This window comes from Nematostella vectensis, chromosome 8 (genome assembly GCF_932526225.1).
Source record: "Nematostella vectensis chromosome 8, jaNemVect1.1, whole genome shotgun sequence".
Lineage (NCBI taxonomy): Eukaryota > Metazoa > Cnidaria > Anthozoa > Actiniaria > Edwardsiidae > Nematostella > Nematostella vectensis.
The window spans coordinates 12,634,773-12,662,110 of NC_064041.1; the positions used below are offsets into that span (position 1 = coordinate 12,634,773).

Genomic DNA, 27,338 nt, shown 5'->3' on the forward strand with positions numbered 1-27,338 from the left:
TTCCCATGATGCTATTTACAAGGCTTTATTCCTTGCTTATCCTTGCTCCCCTTTCCTTTCCCATGATGCTATTTACAAGGCTTTATTCCTTGCTCGTCCTTACTCCCCTTTCCTTTCCCATGATGCTATTTACAAGTCGTTATTCCTTGCTCATCCTTACTCTCCTTTCCTTTCCCATGATGCTATTTACAAGGCTTTATTCCTTGCTCATCCTTACTCCCCTTTCCTTTCCCATGATGCTATTTACAAGGCTTTATTCCTTGCTCGTCCTTGCTCCCCTTTCCTTTCCCATGATGCTATTTACAAGGCTTTATTCCTTGCTCATCCTTACTCCCCTTTCCTTTCCCATGATGCTATTTACAAGGCTTTATTCCTTGCTCGTCCTTGCTCCCCTTTCCTTTCTCATGATGCTATTTACAAGGCTTTATTCCTTGCTCGTCCTTGCTCCCGTTTCCTTTCCCATGATGCTATTTACAAGGCTTTATTCCTTGCTCATCCTTGCTCCCGTTTCCTTTCCCATGATGCTATTTACAAGGCTTTATTCCTTGCTCGTCCTTGCTCCCCTTTCCTTTCTCATGATGCTATTTACAAGGCTTTATTCCTTGCTCGTCCTTGCTCCCCTTTCCTTTCCCATGATGCTATTTACAAGGCTTTATTCCTTGCTCATCCTTGCTCCCCTTTCCTTTCCCATGATGCTATTTACAAGGCTTTATTCCTTGCTCGTCCTTTCTCCCCTTTCCTTTCCCATGATGCTATTTACAAGGCTTTATTCCTTGCTCATCCTTGCTCCCCTTTCCTTTCCCATGATGCTATTTACAAGTCTTTATTCCTTGCTCATCCTTGCTCCCGTTTCCTTTCCCATGATGCTATTTACAAGGCTTTATTCCTTGCTCGTCCTTACTCCCCTTTCCTTTCCCATGATGCTATTTACAAGGCTTTATTCCTTGCTCATCCTTGCTCCCCTTTCCTTTCCCATGATGCTATTTACAAGTCTTTATTCCTTGCTCATCCTTGCTCCCGTTTCCTTTCCCATGATGCTATTTACAAGGCTTTATTCCTTGCTCATCCTTGCTCCCCTTTCCTTTCCCATGATGCTATTTACAAGGCTTTATTCCTTGCTCATCCTTGCTCCCCTTTCCTTTCCCATGATGCTATTTACAAGGCTTTATTCCTTGCTCATCCTTGCTCCCCTTTCCTTTCCCATGATGCTATTTACAAGGCTTTATTCCTTGCTCATCCTTACTCCCCTTTCCTTTCCCATGATGCTATTTACAAGGCTTTATTCCTTGCTCATCCTTGCTCCCCTTTCCTTTCCCATGATGCTATTTACAAGGCTTTATTCCTTGCTCATCCTTGCTCCCCTTTCCTTTCCCATGATGCTATTTACAAGGCTTTATTCCTTGCTCATCCTTACTCCCCTTTCCTTTCCCATGATGCTATTTACAAGGCTTTATTCCTTGCTCGTCCTTGCTCCCCTTTCCTTTCCCATGATGCTATTTACAAGGCTTTATTCCTTGCTCATCCTTGCTCCCGTTTCCTTTCCCATGATGCTATTTACAAGGCTTTATTCCTTGCTCGTCCTTGCTCCCCTTTCCTTTCCCATGATGCTATTTACAAGGCTTTATTCCTTGCTCCTCCTTACTCCCCTTTCCTTTCCCATGATGCTATTTACAAGGCTTTATTCCTTGCTCATCCTTGCTCCCCTTTCCTTTCCCATGATGCTATTTACAAGGCTTTATTCCTTGCTCATCCTTGCTCCCCTTTCCTTTCCCATGATGCTATTTACAAGGCTTTATTCCTTGCTCATCCTTACTCCCCTTTCCTTTCCCATGATGCTATTTACAAGGCTTTATTCCTTGCTCATCCTTACTCCCCTTTCCTTTCCCATGATGCTATTTACAAGTCTTTATTCCTTGCTCATCCTTGCTCCCCTTTCCTTTCCCATGATGCTATTTACAAGTCTTTATTCCTTGCTCATCCTTGCTCCCGTTTCCTTTCCCATGATGCTATTTACAAGGCTTTATTCCTTGCTCGTCCTTACTCCCATTTCCTTTCCCATGATGCTATTTACAAGGCTTTATTCCTTGCTCGTCCTTGCTCCCCTTTCCTTTCTCATGATGCTATTTACAAGGCTTTATTCCTTGCTCATCCTTGCTCCCCTTTCCTTTCCCATGATGCTATTTACAAGGCTTTATTCCTTGCTCATCCTTGCTCCCCTTTCCTTTCCCATGATGCTATTTACAAGGCTTTATTCCTTGCTTGTCCTTACTCCCCTTTCCTTTCCCATGATGCTATTTACAAGGCTTTATTCCTTGCTCATCCTTACTCCCCTTTCCTTTCCCATGATGCTATTTACAAGGCTTTATTCCTTGCTCATCCTTGCTCCCCTTTCCTTTCCCATAATGCTATTTACAAGGCTTTATTCCTTGCTCATCCTTGCTTCCCTTTCCTTTCCCATGATGCTATTTACAAGACTTTATTCCTTGCTTGTCCTTGCTCCCCTTTCCTTTCCCATGATGCTATTTACAAGGCTTTATTCCTTGCTCATCCTTGCTCCCCTTTGCTTTCCCATGATGCTATTTACAAGGCTTTATTCCTTGCTCATCCTTGCTCCCCTTTCCTTTCCCATGATGCTATTTACAAGGCTTTATTCCTTGCTCATCCTTGCTCCCCTTTCCTTTCCCATGATGCTATTTACAAGGCTTTATTCCTTGCTTATCCTTGCTCCCCTTTCCTTTCCCATGATGTTATTTACAAGTCGTTATTCCTTTCTCGAGCTTACTCCCCTTTTCTCATCCCCGTTCTCTTTTCGGTCAAGTCCGTATTCATTGCTCACCCTGGCTCCCTGTGTTCACCCATGTTTTCAGTTTTTCGGCCGAGTCCATTTACCCTGGGCACCAGAGGCTCGAGCTTAACTCCCACAACACGAGCCGCGAAGCGGCGACAACGAGTCGCGACATTCAGTAAAGGGCGCATAGTAAACAAACGAAGCTCGAGACTGGTACCCAGGGTAAAGTCAATGAGGATAACACGAGGAAAATCACACGAGGGAAGATTAGAAGAGGAAAGACCAGAAGAGGAAAGAACACACGAGGAAAGATCACACAAGGAAAGATCACAAGAGAAAAGATCACATGAGAAAAGACCACACGAGGAAAGATCACACAAGGAAAGATCACAAGAGAAAAGATCACATGAGAAAAGACCACACGAGGAAAGATCACATGAGGAAAGATCAGAAGAGGAAAGAACACACGAGGAAAGATCACATAGGAAATATCACATGAGGAAAGACCACATGAAGAAAAAACACAAGAGGAAAGATCAAAAGAGGAAATATCACAAGAGGAAAGATCACATGGGAAAAGATCACATGAGGAAAGATCAGAAGAGGAAAAATCACATGAGGAAAGATCACATGAATAAAGATAACACTAAGAAAGATTACATGGACAGATACATCCCACAGATTACATCCCATAAACTTAACGTGCAAATATCCAAAAACCGCATTCTATGTGCGGATGTGTAAAAAGCTGTTGCAAAATTTTATTTAATCTAATTCCATGCAAAACTGTTGCAAGCGGCAGGGTCTCACAGTTTTGTACAAAAAAAATTTGTCATTTAAAACTAGTAAATTTGAAGTTTTCCCACAAATAACACTGTCAGCTTTCGAGTGATGCTTGGACTTGACGAGAAAAAACAAAGGGCCTGGGAAGGAGATTGGCAATACACCGCGCGCCCTCGTGTTGTCATTGGTGAGCATGATGTCATCGTCATACTGGCATAACAAATAACGGTTAATGAAAGTGAAAAGCGGAAGTACAAGCTCAGGATACGGTACGTTGGTAATCGCTTTGTTTGGAAAATGCGTCAGAGGGGCCGTCCACACTAACACGGATTCGTTTGGATCCGTATACTTTTTGATACGTTTAAGCCTTCCGTCCACACTAACACGCGCACTGGATCCAGCGAATCCGGATACTTTTGAAAACGCCGTCGAAAGTGAATCAAAATGAATCCGTATAATTTGGTCCGTAGTGTGGACAGTCGAATCCGTATCAAAATGAAAACGATGGCGTCATATCGCAGGCGCGTCCGCTGCTTTAAGCATGCGCATATCATAAAAATGACGTTACCCCGTACCTTTCAGCGTCTTCAAACGTCTGAATCATCCGTGTTAGTGTGAACGGTTGGTTCCAGGCGAACACGCTGCGAAAACGATTCGAACGATAGTGTGGACGCGAATCAAGTGATGCGTTTTAGGCGAAAGAAATCCGTTTTAGGCGAAAGGAATCCGTGTTAGTGTGAACGACCCCTCAAAGCCTTATAAGACAAATGAAAATTCGAAACTGGGTAATAAAGGTAAATGGATTAGAATAGAGTGTCAGGGCATAAGTTCAATATTTAATTTGTCATTTTATACAAAACAAAGATACATGAACTGTACCTTTTTACTCTACCCGTGCTGTCCAAATTCACCAAGTGTGTATCAAAGCGAGATTTTGGTTGGAGTAAGAGGGAAGAAATTGAATTAATAGGCTTAAGATAATGTCTACTATTTGATTTATTTGTCTTCCGTCAATGCTGCCATGCTACGATGACATTATGTTCTTCAAGACAGGCTAATATGCTTTTAAAATGTCAAGTCCAATATTATGAAAAGAGAATTTAATCCAGCATTTGCATAGCGATTCACGAAAAGAGGGGTATACTAACCCGGAGATGTCGTTTCATCTGAATAAACCGAGTTTACGCAAAATGTCTTTCATTTTTAAGGTTCTTATGTTGGAGGCGGTGCTGTATTTAGGACGCAATAGTTGTATTTGCCCAGCTAGTTTCAATATTTACATTTCCAGTTCACTTTTTAGTGCGTAATGGTGCCGAATGAAGGGAACAGAAGACGAACATTACCACTGGTTCCCCCGAAACCGTCGCGAAAAGATGTCCATCTTACACGAAAAATCGTAGAAAAATCTGAAAATGCCCGACTGAAAGATGAAGATTTGGAGACGAAGCTTCGAGATCGGCGCGTGAAGTCAGGTGAAGATGGGGACTTAAACGACCACGAATATAGAACAAGATTATTTATGATTAATTCAAGGTCTCAGCCATTTATAAGCGTTTGGAAGAGATTCGAGAAAGAAAATGCGCCAGGATTACCTCCGAGCCTGCTTGGAAGCCAAAGCAAAAGCAGCAAAGAGCTTGATGCAACGCTCGATTACCTGCAGGACGAATTGAGGGCGATCAAGGCGCAGCTAAAAGAAACCGAAAGAGGGTTTGTGGAAATACGGGAAAAAGCAAACACGATAAAATATGACCTTCAAGAGTTGAGGGAGCTGGGATGTTTGACGAATGAGATGCAGTGACTCCTTTTTTACTTTTAATCATCGCCCAATAGAATATTTGATTTTAGTGATAGAAATATTCCCTAGGGGATATAATACTGATTCGCCTTGTTACTCCCTTTACGCAATCAAGCACGGAATTACGGATGTGTCTTTTAGCCTTATCCTAACTTCTCACGGTGGGGAGTGGTACATTTTATTGGGTGGAAAATAATACATTTTTTTTTTGTGCTGGGTATAAGAACAAGCTTTCGAAGTGGATGGAATGGTGGAAACGGGTATAATCTTCATTAAAAAAAAAAAAAAAAAAACACCTCAAACAGTAAATATACTTTGTTTTATTTTAACCCCATTTCTGCTGCTTGAAATAATGGTAATGAACGATGGATGGTGTAGTGTATATGGATTGACAGATATCCCATGATCACCATTCCTTCTATTGTTAATATTATTTGGTATGATCCAAATCCATTGTCACTCGTCCAACAAGTTTTTTTCCTATCTCATTCAGAGCCCACGTACCTTTGTACAAGTGGTACGTGGACTCTGAAAACGAGATTGGTATTGTCCGCGAGTGTAGGTCACGTGTCTCAAGCAAAGAGAGAAAATGGCTCTTTTTGAAGTCAATTTACTAGGCAATTCGACCAACACAGCTAACAAATAGCCGCGAAGGAACGTCATAAACGGTTTTGATTCGCTCTCGCTTGGTGGATCATAAGACAACAGAAATGCGTAGCATCTCCCAACTTGGTTTTGTTTTCGCCTGCAGTATTGCCACAGTTTACACATGGCTTTATCCTACTTTGCTGTCGCCTTTGCACCTTGGTGTTCCTTCAACACAAGGGACTATAGTCACTCACAAAAGACGCTTCCCTAGGCTTATTTTAACCCTTGTCTCACTACAAGTGAGCCCAATCTTATGATTAAAAATTATTCACTTATCGAAAATAATTACTACTATTCGAGAACTCACGAATTTCCTTACAGATAATAATATATAAATACTACCTTATTTGTTCTTTGGAGTAATCTTAACATAATCCATAAAAAGACACAGAAGGTTTGATTTGCAACGAGTGAAAGATGCGGCTAATAGATGTTGTTTCCGGGAAACATTAATTATTTTCATTGTAATTTCCATCCATTCGTTTTCTAGAAGTAAACCTTGAGAAAATGCCAGCATTCAAAGTCAGTACGTCTTCATCACGCCCAAAGTACGCCAGATGATGCAAATGAGCTCGAGAAAATAAATAGGAATTGAGCATTTGGAGCGGTTGGAATCTACTAGAGGTGCCTGTTATATAGAGGTTCCACTAATTGCTCGACTCCCTATATCCTGAGCAGTCTACTAAAGGTGCCGTTATATAGAGGTTTTACTCATTCCTCGACTCCCTATATCCTGAGCAGTCTACTAGCGATTCCCTGATATAGAGAGGTTTTACTCATTCCTCGACTCCCTATATCCTGAGCAGTCTACTAAAGGTGCCGTTATATAGAGGTTTTACTCATTCCTCGACTCCCTATATCCTGAGCAGTCTACTAGCGATTCCCTGATATAGAGAGGTTTTACTCATTCCTCGACTCCCTATATCCTGAGCAGTCTACTAGCGACCCCCTGATATATAGAGGTTTTACTCATTCCTCGACTCCCTATATCCTGAGCAGTCTACTAGAAGTACAATGCCTGCAAGGTAGGAATTCACGTGTCCGTACAGCAGGTGATACCCAGCCTTTGTTCCCCTCCTCAGACGGACCTAGCTGTTCCAAAAGTTGTAAAATCTGCAGAGCAGTCCCATCGTCTTCCTCGAGCTCAAATCCCGAGCTTTCTAAACTTTCTGATCCGGAGCTTTCAAACGTTTCAAATCCGGGACTTTGAACTTCGGATTCACGTAAATTGTCTGTACGATTGGATAGGTTATTATGCGCTTCGCTAGGTGCGCTTTCCTGGTCGGAGGTGGTTATAGTGGTGATGATTTCGTCCCCTTCCTGGTATCCCGGTATGATGGACTCGTGCTCGTGAGCAAGCATTCGTTTGTTGAGCATGTTCTGGAGTTGGTGTTGTTGGAATCGCAGCTCTTTACGCTCGTCCAAGAGCTGTTTGACGAGTTCTTGGAATTGCGAGATCTTTGCCTGCGCAGTAAACGGAGAAAAAGGAGACACGTTAAGTATACAAGTAGTGAGAAGACTGTCTGGTATTATCTTTGCCTGCGCAGAAAACAAGAGACACGCTAAGTATACGAGGAGTGAGAAGACTGCCGGGTATATCGTACCTGCATTTCTCCCTTTTCGTTGGAGATTTGCGTGATGAGTTTCTCCCGGTCGTGGTAGTACGCCTTGAGAGCCGTGCGCTGTGTTTGGTACAACGTGATGTATTCACCTGCGGCACAACAACAAATACCAGTTAACTTGAGGCAAGAGTGGAAAAACAACGCCAAATACCATTTAACTTGAGGCGAGAGGAAAAACAACAACAAATACCATTTAACTTGAGGCGAGAGGAAAAACAACGCCAAATACCAGTTAACTTGAGGCAAGAGAAGAAAAACACGTCCAGCCTGTCTTAGCTCCCATTTTGAAAAAAATAATGCGATATGTAACTATTTAGGGATAAAACTGAGCCGTTTTTTTGTAGGATGGATTAATAATTTGAGGCAGAATAAATTCGTTATCATCTGACGACATTAATTCGCAAGGGCATCTCCATATGATTAAGCGCCATACAAGAAAGAACATTACTATATTATAACTATTATTACTCTTTTTTACCTCTATAAACCATATGCGAATAACAGTAGTGATAATGTGTAGGAAAGGTATTCGAGTGCTTGTCATTCGTCCATTAGACTAATCCTATTGCAGAGCGCTAGAATGTGTACGTACCTATGGTCTCCGTTTCTTCTGACAGCTGGACCGTTAGGTGCTCTAGCTCTTGGATGCGCTCTGTCAGGGACGCCTTCTCTTCCATGAGTTTCATGAACCAGCCCTGCACGCAAACACAGTAAAAACACGGTGAAAACACAAAGACAACACGGTTAAACTCTTTTGTTTTAGTTTCGTTTAAAATATTGAGACCTTATCATTTTGACGAAAATATTGTAATACATAGATTATTTTATGTTTTTTAGTCGAATGGTGTCATTTTTTTAGTTGGATGGATTGAATATCCAAGTTAGTTATGTGGATTTTGATTCTAACGAGTCTTAAAGACAGAGAGGACGACGGGTTCAGAATCAAAAACAAATACAAGAGCTTACCAGACTAAATGCTACACAGAATTGTTTAAGTCAAATTTGACAATGAATGTAACTCCTCACATAAAATCTAGTATAGGAAAAGACAATTCCTATTGCATAACGATTACGGAAAAACACCTAAACCCTATCAACAACTTGTTTCAAATCCTCCCCCCCAGCAAGGCGCTCCTGACCATTTCTGTTCACTAAAATAAATACCCTTGACACTTGTCTCCAACAAGCACCTACACTTAAACCACGCCTCTTAAACCACGCCTCTTAAACCACGCCTCCAGACCCCACCTCTAAGCTTGCAGTCCCCCCAGGACCTAGAAGGTAACATCCCCCTACCTGCAGTTTACTGAATGCGATTTTCAGGGCCTCGAAGCACATGCTCCCCTACCTGTAGTTTACTGAATGCGATTTTCAGAGCCTCGAAGCACATACTCCCCTACCTGTAGTTTACTGAATGCGATTTTCAGGGCCTCGAAGCTCATGTTGTCTCCCTCGGCCTCAGTGGGCGGGGCCGGCACCACCTCCTCCTCCGACTGCTGCTCAATGCGCGCCTTCTGTCGCTCCAGGACTTCTTGTAGAAGCTGTATCTTCTGCTGCTGCTCGTGTAACTGCTGCTGGAATTGCTCTTGCACCTGGAAGGGAATCATTTCCGGTTACAGACACTTCCGGTTATACAGTCTTTAATGACTGTCAAACTTGCTTCTTAATCGTTATAAAATAGCCACAAACCTCAGTTCCCAGCACTAGTGGAGGAGAGGGGAAGGAAAGGATTACGAAAAATACTTTGAGACGCTTTTCGTGCTGATAGCCAAACTGAAGCTTGTGATACTACTTTCAACTGGTTATTATTGTTCCTACCTGTTTGTATTGTTGCTTAAGCTGTTGCTGGAGCTGCAGGTCCATGTGATCCCTAAGTCGACGCATCTCATTCTCGTGATTCTCTCGGGAGGCATGTAGCAGACTCGTCATTTGTTCGCGCTCCAGCTCGAGTTGACGGATTGAAGCCGACAGTCCATCGATCTGCAAATAGGATGACAGTTCGATCAGAGTTGTAAAAAAGGAACGCATGTGACCCCTAAAAAAGAGCCTGCAGTTTTAGAGAGCTCATACAAGACTCAACACATGTAACCCCCGAAAGAGAGTCTTCAGGGTTAGAGATCTCATACAAGACTCAACACATGTAACCCCCGAAAGAGAGTCTTCAGTGTTAGAGAGCTCATACAAGACTCAACACATGTAACCCCCGAAAGAGAGTCTTCAGTGTTAGAGATCTCATACAAGACTCAACACATGTAACCCCCGAAAGAGAGTCTTCAGTGTTAGAGATCTCATACAAGACTCAACACATGTAACCCCCGAAAGAGAGTCTTCAGTGTTATAGATCTCATACAAGACTCAACACATGTAACCCCCGAAAGAGAGTCTTCAGTGTTACAGAGCTCATACAAGACTCAACACATGTAACCCCCGAAAGAGAGTCTTCAGTGTTACAGAGCTCATACAAGACTCAACACATGTAACCCCCGAAAGAGAGTCTTCAGTGTTACAGAGCTCATACAAGACTCCCCCCGAAAGAGAGTCTTCAGTGTTACAGAGCTCATACAAGACTCAACACATGTAACCCCCGAAAGAGAGTCTTCAGTGTTATAGATCTCATACAAGACTCAACACATGTAACCCCCGAAAGAGAGTCTTCAGTGTTATAGATCTCATACAAGACTCAACACATGTAACCCCCGAAAGAGAGTCTTCAGTGTTACAGAGCTCATACAAGACTCAACACATGTAACCCCCGAAAGAGAGTCTTCAGTGTTACAGAGCTCATACAAGACTCAACACATGTAACCCCCGAAAGAGAGTCTTCAGTGTTACAGAGCTCATACAAGACTCAACACATGTAACCCCCGAAAGAGAGTCTTCAGTGTTACAGAGCTCATACAAGACTCAACACATGTAACCCCCGAAAGAGAGTCTTCAGTGTTACAGAGCTCATACAAGACTCAACACATGTAACCCCCGAAAGAGAAGAGCTCATACAAGACTCAACACATGTAACCCCCGAAAGAGAGTCTTCAGTGTTATAGAGCTCATACAAGACTCAACACATGTAACCCCCGAAAGAGAGTCTTCAGTGTTATAGATCTCATACAAGACTCAATACATGTAACTCCCGAAAGAGAGTCTTCAGTGTTACAGAGCTCATACAAGACTCACCACATCCTCCCGGCTGGTATATTTGGACAAGGGCGGAGGGCTCCTTGCGTGCCTCTGAGGTACCATATTCATATCCTCCCCTGAGTCCGTCTCCTCGTGCTCCCTGTGGTACAAGTCCCCATTGATATAGGACCCTTCTTGTTGGTACAGTTCTGGGGTTTCAACGTCAAACCTGTTGTCAAGGACTTCATTGGTGTGGAGTTTGTCTGAGGGGACAGGTTTGATGTGGGGGTCCTCCTCGTCCGATGCTTCCTCCTTTGCGGGAGACTCGTCATGGTAATGAACTTCCTCTGAGCCTAAGAGTGATACAAAAGTTAAGTGAGAAATCCTCACTTTTCTGTTGTATGCCAGGATCACAACGTGTATAAAATGGTTTGTGATCCTATTCTAAGGGTCTCTAAGGGCAACATTTTTTGTTATTTTTAATTAGAATGATATGGCAAGGTCATTTTACATTTCCGCCTAATACGTAGTCACACAAATATCAATTTTCATCGGCTTATTTAAACGGGTAACTTAACTGAGATAATTTTAATCAAATATTGTTGGTCAAGTATTGGATTTCAATTGTGAATGATTACTTTGCAAAAAGACGGTCTAATTTGAAAGCAATAGCAAAGCAGTGGCAGATCGACATTCTTTAACTTAATTATGGCATCCTCGGTTACCAGGAGCGTCGAGGTCAGCGTAAAGAGAACGAGGAGGCCGAAGGGGGAGGAGAAAAAGGGAAAGAAGGAAAATGAGCTCTTGTCTCTCGTCCAATACCCCCCTCCGCCAGCCTTGTTCCGCCTCGACTCTGGGTACCCGAGGATGTAATTATGGAAACCATAGTTTACTTACTGGTGGATGCTTCCCCTTCTTCTGACACGGTGTCTTCGTGTGAGTCTAGCACTGTACGCAAATGCTCGTTTTCCTCAACCAATTGATGGATCGTATCCTAGGCAATGTCAAAATGGCATAAAAATAGTATAGCATAAAAAAAGATAACAAAATATGTCGAAAAACTTAATCACCCCAAATGTTCACTTATCCTAGTTCATAAATGCACTTGTGGTGGCCACGGTAGCGCGCGTCGCATGGTTAACTTTGAATTGGTGGTCACGGTATTGCGCGCGTGGCATGGTAAGCTTTTCTATTGGTGGCCACGGTAGTGCGCGTCGCATGGTAAGCTTTGTATTGGTGGCCACGGTAGCGCGCGTCGCACTGTAACTAATTTTCACACAAGGCGGATTAATTAGTGGTAGCCGCCGTATTTATGCCTTTGTGTGACAGCAAACACGTGAACACACCTCTGACCGCTGTAGTTCGCCGTAAAGCATCTCCATTTTGCGCAGTTGGTCCTCGTATTCCTGCTGTTGCTCGTTCATCTGATTCTGTAGGCAAACGAAAAAACGTCATCCCGAGGAAATGTTTTTCAGTTTCAAGTCGCTTTGTCAATTGCCAAAATCGTTTGTATTTTTAAGCTGGAATTAAAATCCAACAATGTGACACTTCGATTAAAACGCATCTCTCTCCTTCTTCGTTCCTCTTACCGCCGCTTGTTCGGCGAATTGCTTTGTTGTGTCCACTTCCTCTTTCAACGATGATAGCTCGAATTCCTTCTGTTTGAGCTACAGAATAAAAAAAAAGTTTTTTTTTTGCAAACAGGTATGCTCTGTAGATTCTATGGGATGCCTTGATCTGTTGTGTATATTAAGACGGTGAAGGCAAAACAAAAGTGCTTTATGTACGAATTTAAGTCGCCCCGAAGAAGGACTTTCTATTAATCAGAATCAACACACACACCCAGATGATCTAGTGCAGCAATGTAACTTAATTATTTTCGCACATTCTACTACTAAAACACTGTAAAGTATCTTTGAAATGTCTCTGAAGTAATCTCTAAAGATGTTTCTTTACAGTAAAGTCTAATTTACAGGCGCCGATTTGTTTGGCCGATTTGGTGCATCGTTCAGTCGGTTAAGCTCGACATCCAAAATCTAAAGTTTTTTTATCACCCGCATTTACCCATAGTAATGCGTCATAAACACATCATTCCAACAAATTAGGTAGGGCCAATGAGGTTCAGACTCGGCATGCCTATGAACGACAACTTGTGCCATCTAGAATTTACATACATACCTGTTCTTGAAGGTTTTGCAGAGAAAGCTCTCGCTCGTCGTGAAGCGAGCTCAGTTGGTCACTTTTGTTATCCAACTGAAAAAATAACACGGGGAATTATCAGAGACGCCTTGAGGCGGTCGTGTATAACACCAGTATAATATGGGCGGCTAATCAGTGAAGATGGGAATAGGGTCAATTTTATCCTCCTACCTGTTTCTTAAGAGCTTCGCATTCCTTGGTCACCGCTGAGAGTTCTTCGCTTTTTCTCTCAAACTAGACGAGAAATAGAATAGTCTGTAAGGTGCAAAACACGCAGGGCCACGAAAGAGGGGTCAATATTTTGTCTAGACTAGTCGTAGTCAAGCCATTATATAAAAAAAGAAGGCGAAATCATCACTGACTGCAGAAAAAGGTTCCTAGATCAAGACATTGGAATTCATTTTTACAATGTATTTCTTGTTAGCAATGTTTTTTATCATAACAAAAAACCTTTTATACCTCTTCAAATATGAACGTAACCACTTTGTATTACCCTCGCCACATTTTATTATGTATTGCTAATTATTGTTGGGCGGGGTGAGTTTTTTAACTATTGCCATTGAAGCTTAGGTATTATATAAACATTTCTTCGATAGCTCTTTAGAAGAACTGCTTTTTCGGGATGTTTCCCCAACAGTAGTTTTTGGGACTTTTAGTCCAATGGCATGTCAGTCACGTGTCACGCAGTCACGTCTATATATCAGGCCGTATATAGTCAAACCAAATATGGTCATGCCACACCGTAAGGTCTATATAGTCAGGCCGTATATAGTCAAACCAAATATGGTCACGCCACACCGTAAGGTCTATGTAGTCATGCCGTACATAGTCAAAGCAAATATGGTCACGCCACACAGTCACGTCTATATAGTCAGGCCGTATATAGTCAAACCAAATATGGTCACGCCATATAGTCACGTCTTGAATAGTCATGCAATAAAACATAAAACCACAACTATTCACAATTAAATCAAAACAGAGAAAAACAATATCCACATTTGCAACAATTTCTCTTACCGATTCTTTGGTTTCTTCAAGCTCGACAGCAGTCTCGCTTAGTTTCACCGCCATTTCCTTGCCGACATGTTTTTCCGTCTCCAGTTGTGTCGCAAGCTCCATATTTTCTTCACTCTAGATATAAAACGATACTATAAAATGAAACTATCGCGAGGACTCTAGTCTTATAAAAAAGCATAAGAGGTGGGGTTTCTCTTTTATTCAAAAAGCGAAAATAATTTTTTTTGTAGTAAGATTAAAGGCGAAAGCCACAATTGGACCTGTTCAAAAACAAAAGAATGTGGACCAAACAGCGGGTTCAAAAAGTACCTGCTACATTATCAGACGTAGACAAAAGGGTAGCAAATTTTAATGATAATAAAAACAACTCTCCTTCAAAACAGAGGGTGGGAAAACTTATAATTATACCTGAGACAGGAAATAATAATAATAAAAATAGCCGGAGAGCCAGAGTCCTGCAACAGTTTATCCAGGCTAGTAACACAATAGTGTATCTAAGGCAAGTCACGCAAAGGCGTATCTGTGCAAGTCACGCAATAACTTAAAGGTTCTATGAGGCCAGAAATTCACTATATCATTTGTACACTAACCATTTTCACGAAGCGTTTCTCGATTTCTTCTAGTTGTGTTTTAAGCTCTTTGTTTTGCTTTAACGCCCTGAAAAACAAAACAAAAAGAAATTATATAAAACTTAATATGAAACTACATGATTTAATATGACTGTATAATACAGTAGTCAGAATAACTCTGCGAATGTGGACCAAAGGTACAGTATGACATCAAGAACCAGGTTTATTGTTCCCTTTTGATGGTCTTTTTATCACTAGAAAGGGGCTGTCAGACAATTATCGGTCTAACGTAAAGTCTGTCAGGCCTTCAAGAGCCTAACATCTAGACACAGGTCTACAATAGCCTAAGGTTCTCTGCTACACTTAAATGCCTAGAGCCAGGCCTAACGCACCTGTTGATGGTCTCCATATGACTAAAAGAGAATGCCAGGCCTTCAATTTCTAACGCTTAAATCCAGATCTACAGTGCCCTATTTGCTGACAATAATAACCTAGAGGAGTCTATAATCTAGATCAAGGTCTAACATACCTACTGATAGTATCTTTGTCACTGAAAGGGTCTACAAGACCCATTAAGATCTAACATCCTAGCTCAGGTCTAACGAGCCTGCTAATGGTCCCCTTATACTTGGTCTGTCAGACCCTTAAAGGTCTAACATCTAGACTCAGGTATAACAAACCTGCTAATGCTCTCTTTATTATTAAAAGGGTCTGGCAGATCCTTAAAGATAAAACATCTAGACTCTGGTCTAACAAACCTTCTAATAGTCACCTTATCATTAAAGGGGTCTGACAACAAACCCTTAAAGGTCTAACATCTAGACCTTGTCTAACAAACCTGCTAATGTTCTCCTTATTCTTGGTCTACCAGACCTTAAAAGTCTAACATCTACTGTAGACTAAGGCCTCACAAGCCTGCTAATGGTCTCCTTATCACTAAAAGGGTCTGGCAGACCCTTAAAGCTCTAACATCTAGACTCAGGTCTAACATAAATATTGATCGTCTTCTTAACACTAAAGGGGTCTGGCAGACCCGTAAAAGGTCTAACATCTAGACTCTGGTCTAACGTACCTAATGATGGTCTCCTTATCACTAAAGGGGTATGGCAGACCCTTAAAGGTCTAACATCTAGCTTCAGGTCTAACATAAATATTGATCGTCTTCTTAACACTAAAGGGGTCTGGCAGACCCGTAAAAGGTCTAACATCTAGACTCTGGTCTAACGTACCTTCTAATGGTCTTCTTATCACTAAAGGGGTCTGACAGACTCTTAAAGGTCTAACATCTAGAATCTGGTCTAACATACCTACTGATGGTCTCCTTATCACTAAAGGGGTCTGGCAGACCCTTAAAGGTCTAAATCTATGTAGACTCAGGTCTAACGTACCTACTGATGGTCTCCTTATCACCCTGAATACTGTCCAGTAAAGATGCCCTGTCTGTCGCCTCCTCCTCCAGTCGGTTCACTGTAATTTCCAGCTCATGTATCCTGTGGAGGTATTGGCCTTCCTCCCTGGAAGAAAACCGCACAAACCACCACGATTATAAAGGTACGTTTATCACTTGTTACCATAAAAACATTCCTCTGCCCTTTAGGTAAGTTTGTTGTACTTATTTCCCATTTTTCCATTTAGTGATCCTTTAAGTCTCATACCTACAGTAATCATCAAAATCATTTTTCAGGATTAATTCTTACCTGACAAGCTTATCATTTTCTCTTGCCTGAAAGACAAAGTTATATATACATTACGCCATTTAACAAATAAAATTCAGTCGGTTGTATTTTTGTTATTTTTTATACAAAGCAATTCTTACGAATATATAACTAAATTAAAAGTATTTTATTAAAATTTTCAGCATGACTCAGTTTTGTGTCAGATGTATAAATGTATTACTTGATTGATATTCTTTAAGATTATATTTAAGAAATGTCAGCATAACAGGTCATGAACAAAAAAGTATACAACGAGCCCCAGTCAAGTTGTGTGAGTGTTGTTCATGACTACTGTGACGTCTTCTGTACATTCATTAGAGGACAGACGCACAAAAAATAAGATTTATTTGTATTACACAACAATTAATTTTTAAAGTTACAATGTAGTTTTGGTGAGCGCGCATGCATACTGACACCAAGCGTGCATGTGTCCTCTAATAACACAAGAAACCTTGACCAATCAGGGCGCACGATTTACGTGTGTCATTGTATAAATCAACATATAATAATTGCGTACCTGATTCTGTAAGTGTTCAGCAAGTTTCTGCTTCTCTTCACAGAGTTTTTCTATTTCTATGGCCGCTTGCTGGGTGGCCTCCACATGATGGCTGACTTCCTCATCCTCAAGATCAACTAACCAATCACAGCAACCAGAAGAATGAATTTAGCCAATCATAGCACACAAAGGATTCACAGAAAATGATCTATGAAATCCATTTCCACCCATCAAAATAAATAAAAGATAGTTTCTTATTTTTCCTATTTTATCAAAACATGATAATTATTTAAGCAACAAATGCAACATAAAATCTAACAAATTACACAAATACATAAAAGATACAATAAACCCCAACCCTCACAGGATTGGTAGCAGAAATTGTGACAAACACAAAAGATACTGTAACAACAACCTTATGAGATTGGGTTAAACAAATGATATTAAATACTTTATAAGCATGTCACTCTGGATCAAGCATTTCAAAGGGAAATAATTGTACTACTACTTTGCTTTCTCCTGGTGATAAACAAACCTAAATTTTTCTGTAAGTGTTGAAGTTCTTCTTGCAGTTCAGATTCCCTGCTTTCCCAAGATTCTTTTTCTTTTTCTATTAATTCCAGCTTTAAATTAAAAGAGAAACAGATAGTTAATTGCAAAAATTACACACACAGCCAACCCCCACTTGGACAAAAGGCAAAAACTAAGGAAATTAAATGATGGCATTATTATCTGAAATTATTGTATCTATCATTGTAACTATTATTTAAGCTGAACCTACCTAGATTAGCCTGTTCTATTAGTGGGTGAGCACATGAAAGAAAAATAATGTATTTTTGTACAATAAAGTTGAAGCAGAACATAACCAAAAACTTTTTTCTGCCTCTGCGATCTATGCCTCCTTTGAGTTGCTTAATAAGGTATTTATATCATTTAGTCCCACTGCTGTCCATTAGGCAAATTTACCATGTGCATGGGAAGAAAATAGTCTTCTGATACTCACTTGGCTCTGTAAGGATCTAGTCTGACTTTGTAGTTTTTCCAGCTCATCTGTCCGTCTTTGTAATGCTTCCTCTGCATTAGCCTCACTCTTCTGCAAGGTCTTCTTCAACTGAAGAAAATATCAGGAAAGGAAGTGTATACTTATCAGCTTTGTATGTATGTTTTACAGGTGTTACAGTATATGACAAATTAAACAATGACTTTGCTGGCTGATTTACTGTATGCATCAGTAGATAAAATAATCAATGACAATTATAATAGATTAACACTCAGAAATCTTGGTAATATGTATAGATGTCTACTGTTGGATGCAGATTATTTATATTATATTAACTTTTTTACAGCTTTCCAAACCTATAAAACCATTTTTGGAATAGGCATATAAATATATAAACAACTCCAGGTTCTGGTAAAAATCATCAACAAAAATACTTTAACAGAAACTTGTGAGAAAGTCTCACCTGGTCCAGTTTACTCTTAAGGTCATCTTTCTCCTGTTGCAGCTGCTGTACCAGGGTCTGTGCGGCCGGAGCGTCAGACTCAATCGACAGCTGAAATAGGGAATAGTGTGGTCAGTGCTAACATTCCAGGCCTTCAGTGCTTTGACTACACCCTATTTTGCTCAGGCAAGAGAGGGTTTTCAACTGTCTCTGAATTTATTGAGTGACTCACTTAATCTGTTGGAGTGATTACATAGGAAAATTACACTAATGTTATGGTTTAAATATGTTAGCCCTTGCAAACAGTCTTGTGTATTTATATATCTTTATCATGTATGTACTTGTAATTTTTTATACCATTCACTGTGCTGTATGTATAAGTGAGGATAAATTCTTAGTTTAAGATAATTCTTAGTTTACCCTTCACCATGGAACCATTATCATGTACTGTATGGGTACAGAAATGTTACAAGCGATTCAGTGGGAAACAAAGCAACTAGTGACCAAGACTTACTTGTTGTACAATCAGCTCAGCTTGGCTAAGTTTTTTGGATAGATCACTAGTAGTTCTTTCCAATTCTTCACATTCATTTACCTGGGAATAACAAAAAAAAGGATAATCAGCTTCTTTGCAGCTAGAATTGTGAAGGCCCTGTTTAATGGACTCCTCTAATGACCACTGATTAAGTCATGCCATGTCAGAACACAGCCTTAGGATGAAATTTCTGTATGTTTGTTTTTTTTTATGGGGGGGGGAGGGGGAGGAAGGAAAACCAGAAAAAAGCTTTCAAGTATTGACAAAAAGACACAAACTCAACATGTGTTGTAACATGGAATTGGGCCTGTAAATGAGAGACACAGTTACTGTACTACAGATCAGATTTACTGAGCTAACAGCTTCACACAGGCTCACTACTTATAGCTATTTATAATTTAAAATTAACTACTTATAATTTACTTCTTTTATTTAACATCATTCAAGGCCATAGCAGGGGGTGGGGCGCAAGGGGCAAGTGCCCCCATAATATTTTCAAAAACTATAATGAAATGACCAGTAGGGGCGTGGCTGTGCCCCCCCCCCAATTATTTTAAATGTTTCTGTATTGTGCCCCCTCCTCAATATCTCAGGTCCTGCTACAGAACTGTCATTATTTGTATCATCAAGACAAACCTTAACTTCTAGTTTCATTTTCAATTCAGCATTTTGCTGGGCCAATTCCTCCTTCTCACGGTTATAAGTATAGTTAGCTGTCTGGTATTTGTCTCGCTCCTGTCTGGTATGATTAAAATCCTAAGAGGAGATAAAATACTGTTAGCAATTATCAGGCTTCCTCTAGATTCCTTAGCTCTATTCAAACTTAAACTCAAAGTCATAAAAGTTATTTTTTGGAGAGTAAATGTGGAACATGTGTACAGTATGTATGCTGAATTCATTATTGTATAATTCTAAGTGAAATCTGAATGTGGAAAGTTCATGCAGAATTTACAAATCCAAAATGAATTATTATTGTATCCTCTAGTTAAATAAAAAATTCATTTAATATTGCTCATGTCAGAAATCTGAGATGATCCTATTCAGGGTATACCCTTATACACAATGTACATAAGAAACACCTTGTTTTATATAAAAGAAAAATTAGAGCCACTGTAAGCTAGGTGAGTAGAGAAGGGATGCATGATACTGTAATTGTAGCTAAATGAGTAAACACCTATCTAACCGCACCCCCTCACATAACCAAGTCCAATAATGCCACCATTTTATGCTCCAGCTCAGTGGCAAGTCACACAAAGCATCCGCTGACAGCAGCTAATTCAAGCAAGTAACCAATATTTTTTTGTAAACAAATATTGTCAATAATGTATCAGACTTTATTTGTAGATTGTTATTTTGAAGGGAATAAACTGCTGTATTTTGTATGATAAACAATAACAAAGGAGTAGGTGATCGACATTTTTAAAGAAACTGGCTACAGGCCTGCCTTCTAGTGCCCTATTCAGGAGTTGACCAAGAACTGTATGTGTTTGGCTGATTAGAGGTTCCAGACATGAGTTTGGCATTTTCACTTTCATCTTTTCACTTTCACTTTTTACTAAAAAATACCCACTCCTGTATCACTTACACTTTGATACTTTTCCAGACTTGCTGAGAGGCTGGCGTTATTGCGTTCAAGTTCAACAATCTTTTGCCTGACTGCCTGCAGTCGGCCTGATATTTCACTGTTCTCGCTCTCCTTGGTTTGGTATTTACGCTGCAGCTGGGAAACTGTGCTCTGTAATTCTTGTTTTTCTCCAACTAAAATTCCTATGGTTTGAATATGAACCTGTGGAACAGATAAACAATAATAATAATAATAATAATAATAATAATAATAATAATAATAATAATAATAATAATAATAATAATAATAATAATAATAATAATAATAATAATAATAATAATAATAATAATAATAATAATTATATTATCAACTTTCTCTTAAGAATTCAAACCTCAAGAACAAAAGTCATGCTGGCAGGGTTAAAAGACCATTGGAGCGGTAGAAATCAAAATCATTTGGAGGGCATTGTGTGCATCAATTTTGAAAAGGAGGACATTCAGGAGAAAAAAAAACAGTAGTGAAAGCATAGTTTCCCCCTTATAATTTATATATGTATGGTCTGTATAATATGATATTTTTAGCCACCAGCAGTACTACAGTAAGTTTTAAAATTGGGCAATTGGGAATGTATCATTTCTCTAACAGCCAACAAACCAACACCATATAGCCTCACTTTGAAAATTGTGAGACTAAAAACGTGGGATGTTAACTCTCAGGTAGAAAAAAATATGTAAATTTTGTGCATTTATCTTTCACATATTTGCATGCATCAAGGTAAATTGCTATTAGCAACAAGTTTTCAATTCTCTTCAAGCTCGGAATCGATCACTAACATTGCTTTTTTTAGTAATTGCATGACATACACTGAATATATAATATAACTTTATCCCACTACAGTAAATAGCAGCAACTAAGAAGTAACAAGGACATACAAAACTGTACCTCTAACTGTTCTTTTAAAGTTCTTTGTTCCAGCAACTGTCTATTGGCCAGCTCTGCTCTTTCCTGGAATACAAAAAATTATAGTATATGTACATTTAGGTATTAACATTTAGGTAAATGCAGAGCACCTTAGAATCCTTTTCATTTTGAACATTACAAAGAAAATAATAATTTGCAAAACATCAAATATTGCAAAAGGAATATATGGTCAAATAAAAGGCATAAGCGGTTGCAGTAAAACCATTAAAATTCTATGTAAATGATAAGTATTGAGACAGTTGTTGATACTTTCGCTACCAAACATGGCTACAACCTTATAACACTTAATTTTTGTGTCACTTTAATTTTACGAATTTCAGGATTTTACAGTAAAAGATTTGGAAATAAAGTGACCTGAAAATAGTGTTGTGAAAATTAGGATGCGCTAAAATTAAGTGAATACACAAAAAGCTTTTGGGGGTAATATTGGCCGCTTTATATGCTTTATGATCAAAACACCTATTTAGTCATCTAATAACCTTTATGAAAACACCTATTTAGTCATCTAATGTACATATAGTACGGTAAGAGGTTGAGTTGGACTTGTATTTATAGATTTTTATGAAACTAAATTAAGCCCATGCATCTCTTTGTTACTAATTGTTTAAGTTTTGATGATTACAGCACATTTTAATTCCACTTGTTTTGCTTGATTTTATTATCCAAAGATCGCGAAAATAAAGTGATCTGGTTTTTACAAAAATAGGAAAATCGTGAAAATAAAGTGTAATAAGGTACATATTAAATTGAAATACGTTGAAATTTCAAAATAAACTTCCACTACCACTCAACCAGTCAAAGGTGGTAAGAGCATAACAATGAACACAAGTCAACAGGAACTACCTGGATACCACAGGAACTTTATCCAATGGTTTAGCATTTTCTATATACCACCTGTGTGCTGCATGGGAGCATACAGTAGTTGTGACTTAGTCTAAATGTCTATTCATGTACACAGTCAGTCTGTAGTTGTCCGTGTTTCCTCTATTTGTACATACCTATCACAACAGTGTCTCTCTTTTGGAAATGTCGTGTGTTTTTCTGAGTCATCTTTTCAGTTGTACACTTGTCTACAAGGCACTTACTCGTTTGATCTGATCCTGGAGGTTGATAATTTGCTTCCTCTGCTCATTGACCTGGTTGTTCAGCTGTTCATTTGATCGCTTATGAGACATCAAGCTCTCTTCAAGTTCATGATTACGTCTCTGGGGATGACAGTATGGTTGAAACTGTTAGGTTGAGTAAGTCAAGACTGATGAGACATGACGGAGAAACATGACGTGACGCTTCAAATGAGCCCATTTGACATCGAATAAGGCGGAGAATTTCTCTGAGTACTTAGTAACTTAAAGCTTAAAAATCAAGTGCGCCCTTTTTTTAATTGATGCGACATTTTGTAAAGTGTCATTGAAATTTAAGCTTTTTGTCCCTGAGCTGATACAGAGGGCAATAATGATCAAGGAGAAATTAACTTAAAAAGCCAAAATCTGGTTATGTGCACTTTGGCCTCACATTATTTGTGTTTTAAAAATCAGTCCGTAATACAAGGAACTTATAGCCACTGAAGAAATTGTGTCTTCTCTCTCCATCTGGAATTGCGCGTTTTCCAGATTTTTCCGTCATGTCGACTGATGACAATGACCTGTGGCAGGTGTACGCAACCTTGCAAATCAGGTGTGCCACAACTTTATTTACAACACTAACAGAAAGTAATACACTACCCAAAGAGATAACAATTTTGTTTGTTAAGCTTTCTAACAAAAAAATTACTATTGCACTTTATGTGATTTAAACTTTTCATGGTAATGGTGGTAATTTCAGAATGACTTTGAGAAAAAGATATGGATAATTTCAAGAGAATAACACAAACCTCAAGTGTCTCTATTTCACTTATGACTGGGTCTTCACCATTCAGTGGAAAGTCCTGAAACCACAAAACATTGAATTGTAAGATGATTGTATGATGTCTTTCATAAGTCAACAGGGTGCTGTTATGAGTTTTTTTGCATAAAAATAATATGGGACATTGTAAATACATAAAATTAATAGTTATGCTAAGTCAATAGGGTTTAATAGGGTTTAAAAGGAAAAGCCTTAAAGCTATTTTACAGTTGAAAGGAGTGCCTACATTTTATACAATATGTGGAATGATGGTTATACAATATGTGCAATGATGGTTAAGACCACCCACCTGGTCCATCAATCCATTCAGCTGATTACACTAAAATACAAAAAAAATGTATTTACTGGAATGGATTTGACTGCTACTGTAATGAGCACCATATCCCCTACTTGCATTTTTTGTAAGCACCCCTCCTTTAAAATAAAATTTAATAATAACTCCCCTCCATCTATAGCGACTTTTTAAAAGGCACCTAAACATTAGGATACATAGCTTTTAGTGACCAAGTACAAAGGCGATATGAAAACTACTGTATGGATTTCCATTATTACTGTATAGGGACCAAGAGTGGAGCTTGCAGGCCATAAACAATTTAAATAAGATCCTGTTTGGTAATACAGTAGCAAACAAGGACAATAAGATATTTATTATACAGCCTTTTGATATTTATCTCAGCAGCACAAAGTGTTGCATTGTTTCTGAGCAGACTGCACAGGAATGTAATAAAAGGCTGCACAGGAATGTTGAGTACAGCTTGCTAAAAAAATATGGGGGTATACAGCACGGTAGCTGTAGGATAAATAAACATACAGTATAAGCAAAGTATTTATTAATTTCCTCTATAAATAATTCATAACAATGTCCAAATTCAATGGCTATAGTAAAAAATACTGACCATTTGTCTTATCTTCTCTGTGGTGGAAACATCACTGCAAGTGAAACAAGGATGTGAGATGATGAGGGAAGACCTAAATATGCAGATCCAGTAGACAGGGCTTCTGGAATTACGCGGAAAAAAACCTCAAAATTATGCGGGATTCTTTGCTAGATTACGCGCTAAATTACGTGGAAAATCAATCATTACGCGCTAAATTATGCGGTATTTTGCAATACATTTTTCTTTATAAAACAAAATTTTGCGGGATTCTTTACTGAATTACGTGCAAAATTACATGGAATATCAACTGTTACACCCAAACTACATTTTGTACCGAAGGAAAGCACGAAATAACTTGAAAAGGTTTATTTTTGCGCGAAAATATCTTAGGCGAGTTTTCATTGGCTCCTAGCCACCAGCCAATTAAAGTAGTCATTTGAGTCATTTTATTAGTTTTTTGAAATTCATTTTGAAATATCGCACTCTTACGAAGAACATCTGTTATTTTTTACAAGAAATAGAGGTAAGAACCCTATAAGAACACATATCAGCTGTACACTTAAATGTTTTGTCTTTCAAAATTTAGCCAAATTACTCGGGATTACGCGAAATTTGTGGATTACGTGGATTACGCCGAGAAAGACAAATTACGCGCTTCAGCACACGTGCGTAATTCCAGGAGCCCTGAGTAGCTGACAGATGCTGTCTACTGTACATTAAATTTACATAGTACAAAGCTTACAGACGATCCCAACTGTAGCTTGAGGATCGAGTTTTTGTTCTTTGGGCACAAAAAAATCCCCCCTGAGATTCCAGCAATTTCTAGAAGCTTCCATCCTCTCCTTCCTTCAAATATTTGAACTTCACAAGTTCACACTCTGGTACTTGTATACACAGTATTGTTTCCCAGTGCGTAAGTATCTGGCAAAGAAAGCCTTTTCTTTTCATTTTATAGTACTAGTGCTAGTAGATTCAGATTTTGTTAGAATAGAAATTTAGTGTGTTTTATACAGATAAAGTACAGTACCTTCCATTGGTCAGAGAAGTGACATGGTTTTTGTCAACACTCTTCTGAGTAGGGGATGGTAATGGCAAGGTTTGGCCCTTGGTGTTGTTTTGGGGATTGTCTTCAAGGCCTGTGTTATCAGCTCCGGGGGAACTGGGCCTAGTGAAATGTGGTTAAACAGAAGAGAATAGTTAGCTTTCAAAAGAAAATACTGAAGGATCCACTACATACCAAGCTTTGGCTAACCTCCATCAAGAACTAAAAAACAGACTGGATATAACCCCTTAAACACTAGTTTTTAATATCATACAACAGATTCAAGAGACTTTCTTACATACCTATTTACTTCATCATTATTTGGTGACAACAGGATATGATTAAAACTTTTGTCTGCCTGCAAAATAAATAGTCGGATGGGTAACTTATTAGTCTTTACTACAACTGTATAGCTATAAACAGTACATACTGTATGCATTTGCAAGTACAAATACAAATTCAGTGATGTACAATGCATAGTGCAATCTTTACAATATGAATGCAACCCAGTTTGTTATTATAAAGAAACATGACTAAGAGATATGAAATTAGATCATGTGTCTAGTGTATGAAGACTGAAGTTTTGTTGAAGTGGGTATGTATTTTTTCTGAATATAAATACAGAATAAAATTATCAAAAATATTGAACAGATTAATTTTATGTTCATATAACTTATAAAAAATGCATACAAAGGAAATGTAACCATGACAATAGGCTAGGGGGTTAGGTATTGCAATGATTCTGAACATAGAATAATTTAATTTAGAAAAAAATAATCAATAAAAAAATAAATAAAGGAAAACAAATCAAATATCTGTCAAACACAATTATTCACTGAATGCAACTAGTTGGAAAAGTTTTTTTGTGATGTAAATATTCCACAGTAAAAAAAGGATACTAAAAATACATGTTAAAACATTGTTCAGACATTTTATTACTAAAATGCATTTTGGATAGTGATATTGAAAATTGTAAGATTGCTTTGTCTGAAATTATGAAATATTACTACTTTCCCATATGATTTATGGAAACTTGCTCAAACATATCTCAAGAACGGATCATCTAACAAGAGTACCAAAGCTTATTTTGTTTTATATTTAGACAAAAAATCAAACCAATGTACAGTAAGCTAATGCAACCTTACAATTTGAACTTTGCCATATTTTGCTCCTGCTGTATGGAGTATTATATTGTCCATATAATTTCTGAGAATAACATTTTACAGGCGTTTTACACTACTTTGCATAAAATTTATGCTGGTATGCAGGCCTGAAAATTACGACTTGGTCCAATGTGCTCCATATACCACCACCTCTCCCACATATAGTACAGTGAGGTACCTTTATGCATGATCTTTTAAAATATATATCTTTATACAAGAAAAACAAAGTCAATATTTCATAATATAATTTAATGACTTCACAGCAATAATATTTAGGATTTTTTTTTATGTTAGTAGTATTAAATTAGATTATAACTGCAGGTCAAGTCAAGAAATGTGATTTAAACTCTGCAAATTAAATATTAGACATAATTTTCGAAAAGTGTTTTATAGTATCCGTCACAAATTCGCAACCAACCAGAAATCGCCAAATCTCTTAAAACCATATCATTTCACAAAACGTTAATAAAGAAAAAAACTAAAAACAAGTGGGTTTGATTAGTGCTAGTGTACAAGATTCGTTGTGGAGTGAAAACAGTAATAGAATCAACAGGTTCGAATCAAAATATAACGAAGAAGTAATTTCGTAATGAGCGAAAGTTTACCTTCTTCAGTTTAGCTACGTGTAAAAAAACAAAACACGATCGAATATGATTATTTTTTGCGGCGAAGTGTCGCCGAATCTTGAGAAGTCTTTACCATATGGAATGATTAACTACCAATTTTTTGATTTACTTACAGTTTTGTTGATTGGAGAAGAAGGGACGGAAGAATTTGACGATTTCGTACTAGAATCAGTAGAAACTACAGGACTGTTTTGAGAAGTTTTGTGGACGGATGGACTTGAGTTGGGTGTACGTTTTTGCTGAAATTTCTTCAGCTAAAAGTAGCAAGGAAAAAATAGTAAGGCACATTATAGAGGGATTAATACTGAATACATATTGATTTTTCTTGATGGCTGACATACCCGTTTTCTGGCCGCAGCCAGCTTTAAGTCCCGATCGCTATCAGCCATTTTCCGACATTTTGGTTTGGCCAACAAAGCACTTGCCTCGCTTTCGTGTACACAGCTGATCGTCAAG

The 27,338-nt window shown here is 38.7% G+C and overlaps 3 protein-coding genes across 4 annotated transcripts; 2 read left to right on the forward strand and 1 right to left on the reverse strand.

The window, feature by feature from the left end:
* The first annotated feature begins 3,019 nt into the window (after nucleotides 1-3,019).
* LOC116613821 (glutamic acid-rich protein-like) lies at nucleotides 3,020-3,532 on the forward strand. Its single transcript, XM_032374276.1, has one exon. It carries the CDS (start codon nucleotides 3,020-3,022, stop codon nucleotides 3,530-3,532), a length of 513 nt encoding a protein of 170 aa, XP_032230167.1.
* Nucleotides 3,533-4,131: 599 nt separating this feature from the next.
* LOC116613817 lies at nucleotides 4,132-6,528 on the forward strand. Its single transcript, XM_032374273.2, has 2 exons — nucleotides 4,132-4,365; nucleotides 4,872-6,528. Exons 1-2 carry the CDS (start codon nucleotides 4,339-4,341, stop codon nucleotides 5,367-5,369), a joined length of 525 nt encoding a protein of 174 aa, XP_032230164.1. The 5' UTR covers nucleotides 4,132-4,338; the 3' UTR covers nucleotides 5,370-6,528.
* On the reverse strand, nucleotides 5,671-27,338 carry LOC116613816 (golgin subfamily A member 2). Of its 2 annotated transcripts, XM_032374271.2 has the most exons (31): nucleotides 27,224-27,338; nucleotides 26,996-27,136; nucleotides 25,396-25,451; nucleotides 25,079-25,216; nucleotides 24,070-24,103; nucleotides 23,463-23,492; nucleotides 23,142-23,195; nucleotides 22,357-22,476; nucleotides 21,233-21,295; nucleotides 20,312-20,512; nucleotides 19,363-19,482; nucleotides 18,706-18,786; nucleotides 18,213-18,302; nucleotides 17,753-17,860; nucleotides 17,285-17,372; nucleotides 16,771-16,886; nucleotides 16,236-16,261; nucleotides 15,927-16,052; nucleotides 14,560-14,626; nucleotides 13,970-14,083; nucleotides 13,124-13,186; nucleotides 12,932-13,006; nucleotides 12,343-12,420; nucleotides 12,100-12,183; nucleotides 11,651-11,747; nucleotides 10,811-11,106; nucleotides 9,455-9,616; nucleotides 9,037-9,228; nucleotides 8,229-8,331; nucleotides 7,619-7,725; nucleotides 5,671-7,478 (listed from the first exon to the last, which is right to left on the reverse strand). In XM_032374271.2, exons 1-31 carry the CDS (start codon nucleotides 27,269-27,271, stop codon nucleotides 6,999-7,001), a joined length of 3,558 nt encoding a protein of 1,185 aa, XP_032230162.1. In that variant the 5' UTR covers nucleotides 27,272-27,338; the 3' UTR covers nucleotides 5,671-6,998. The 2 variants fall into 2 exon arrangements, with proteins under 2 accessions (XP_032230162.1, XP_032230163.1); XM_032374272.2 differs by lacking the exon at nucleotides 23,463-23,492.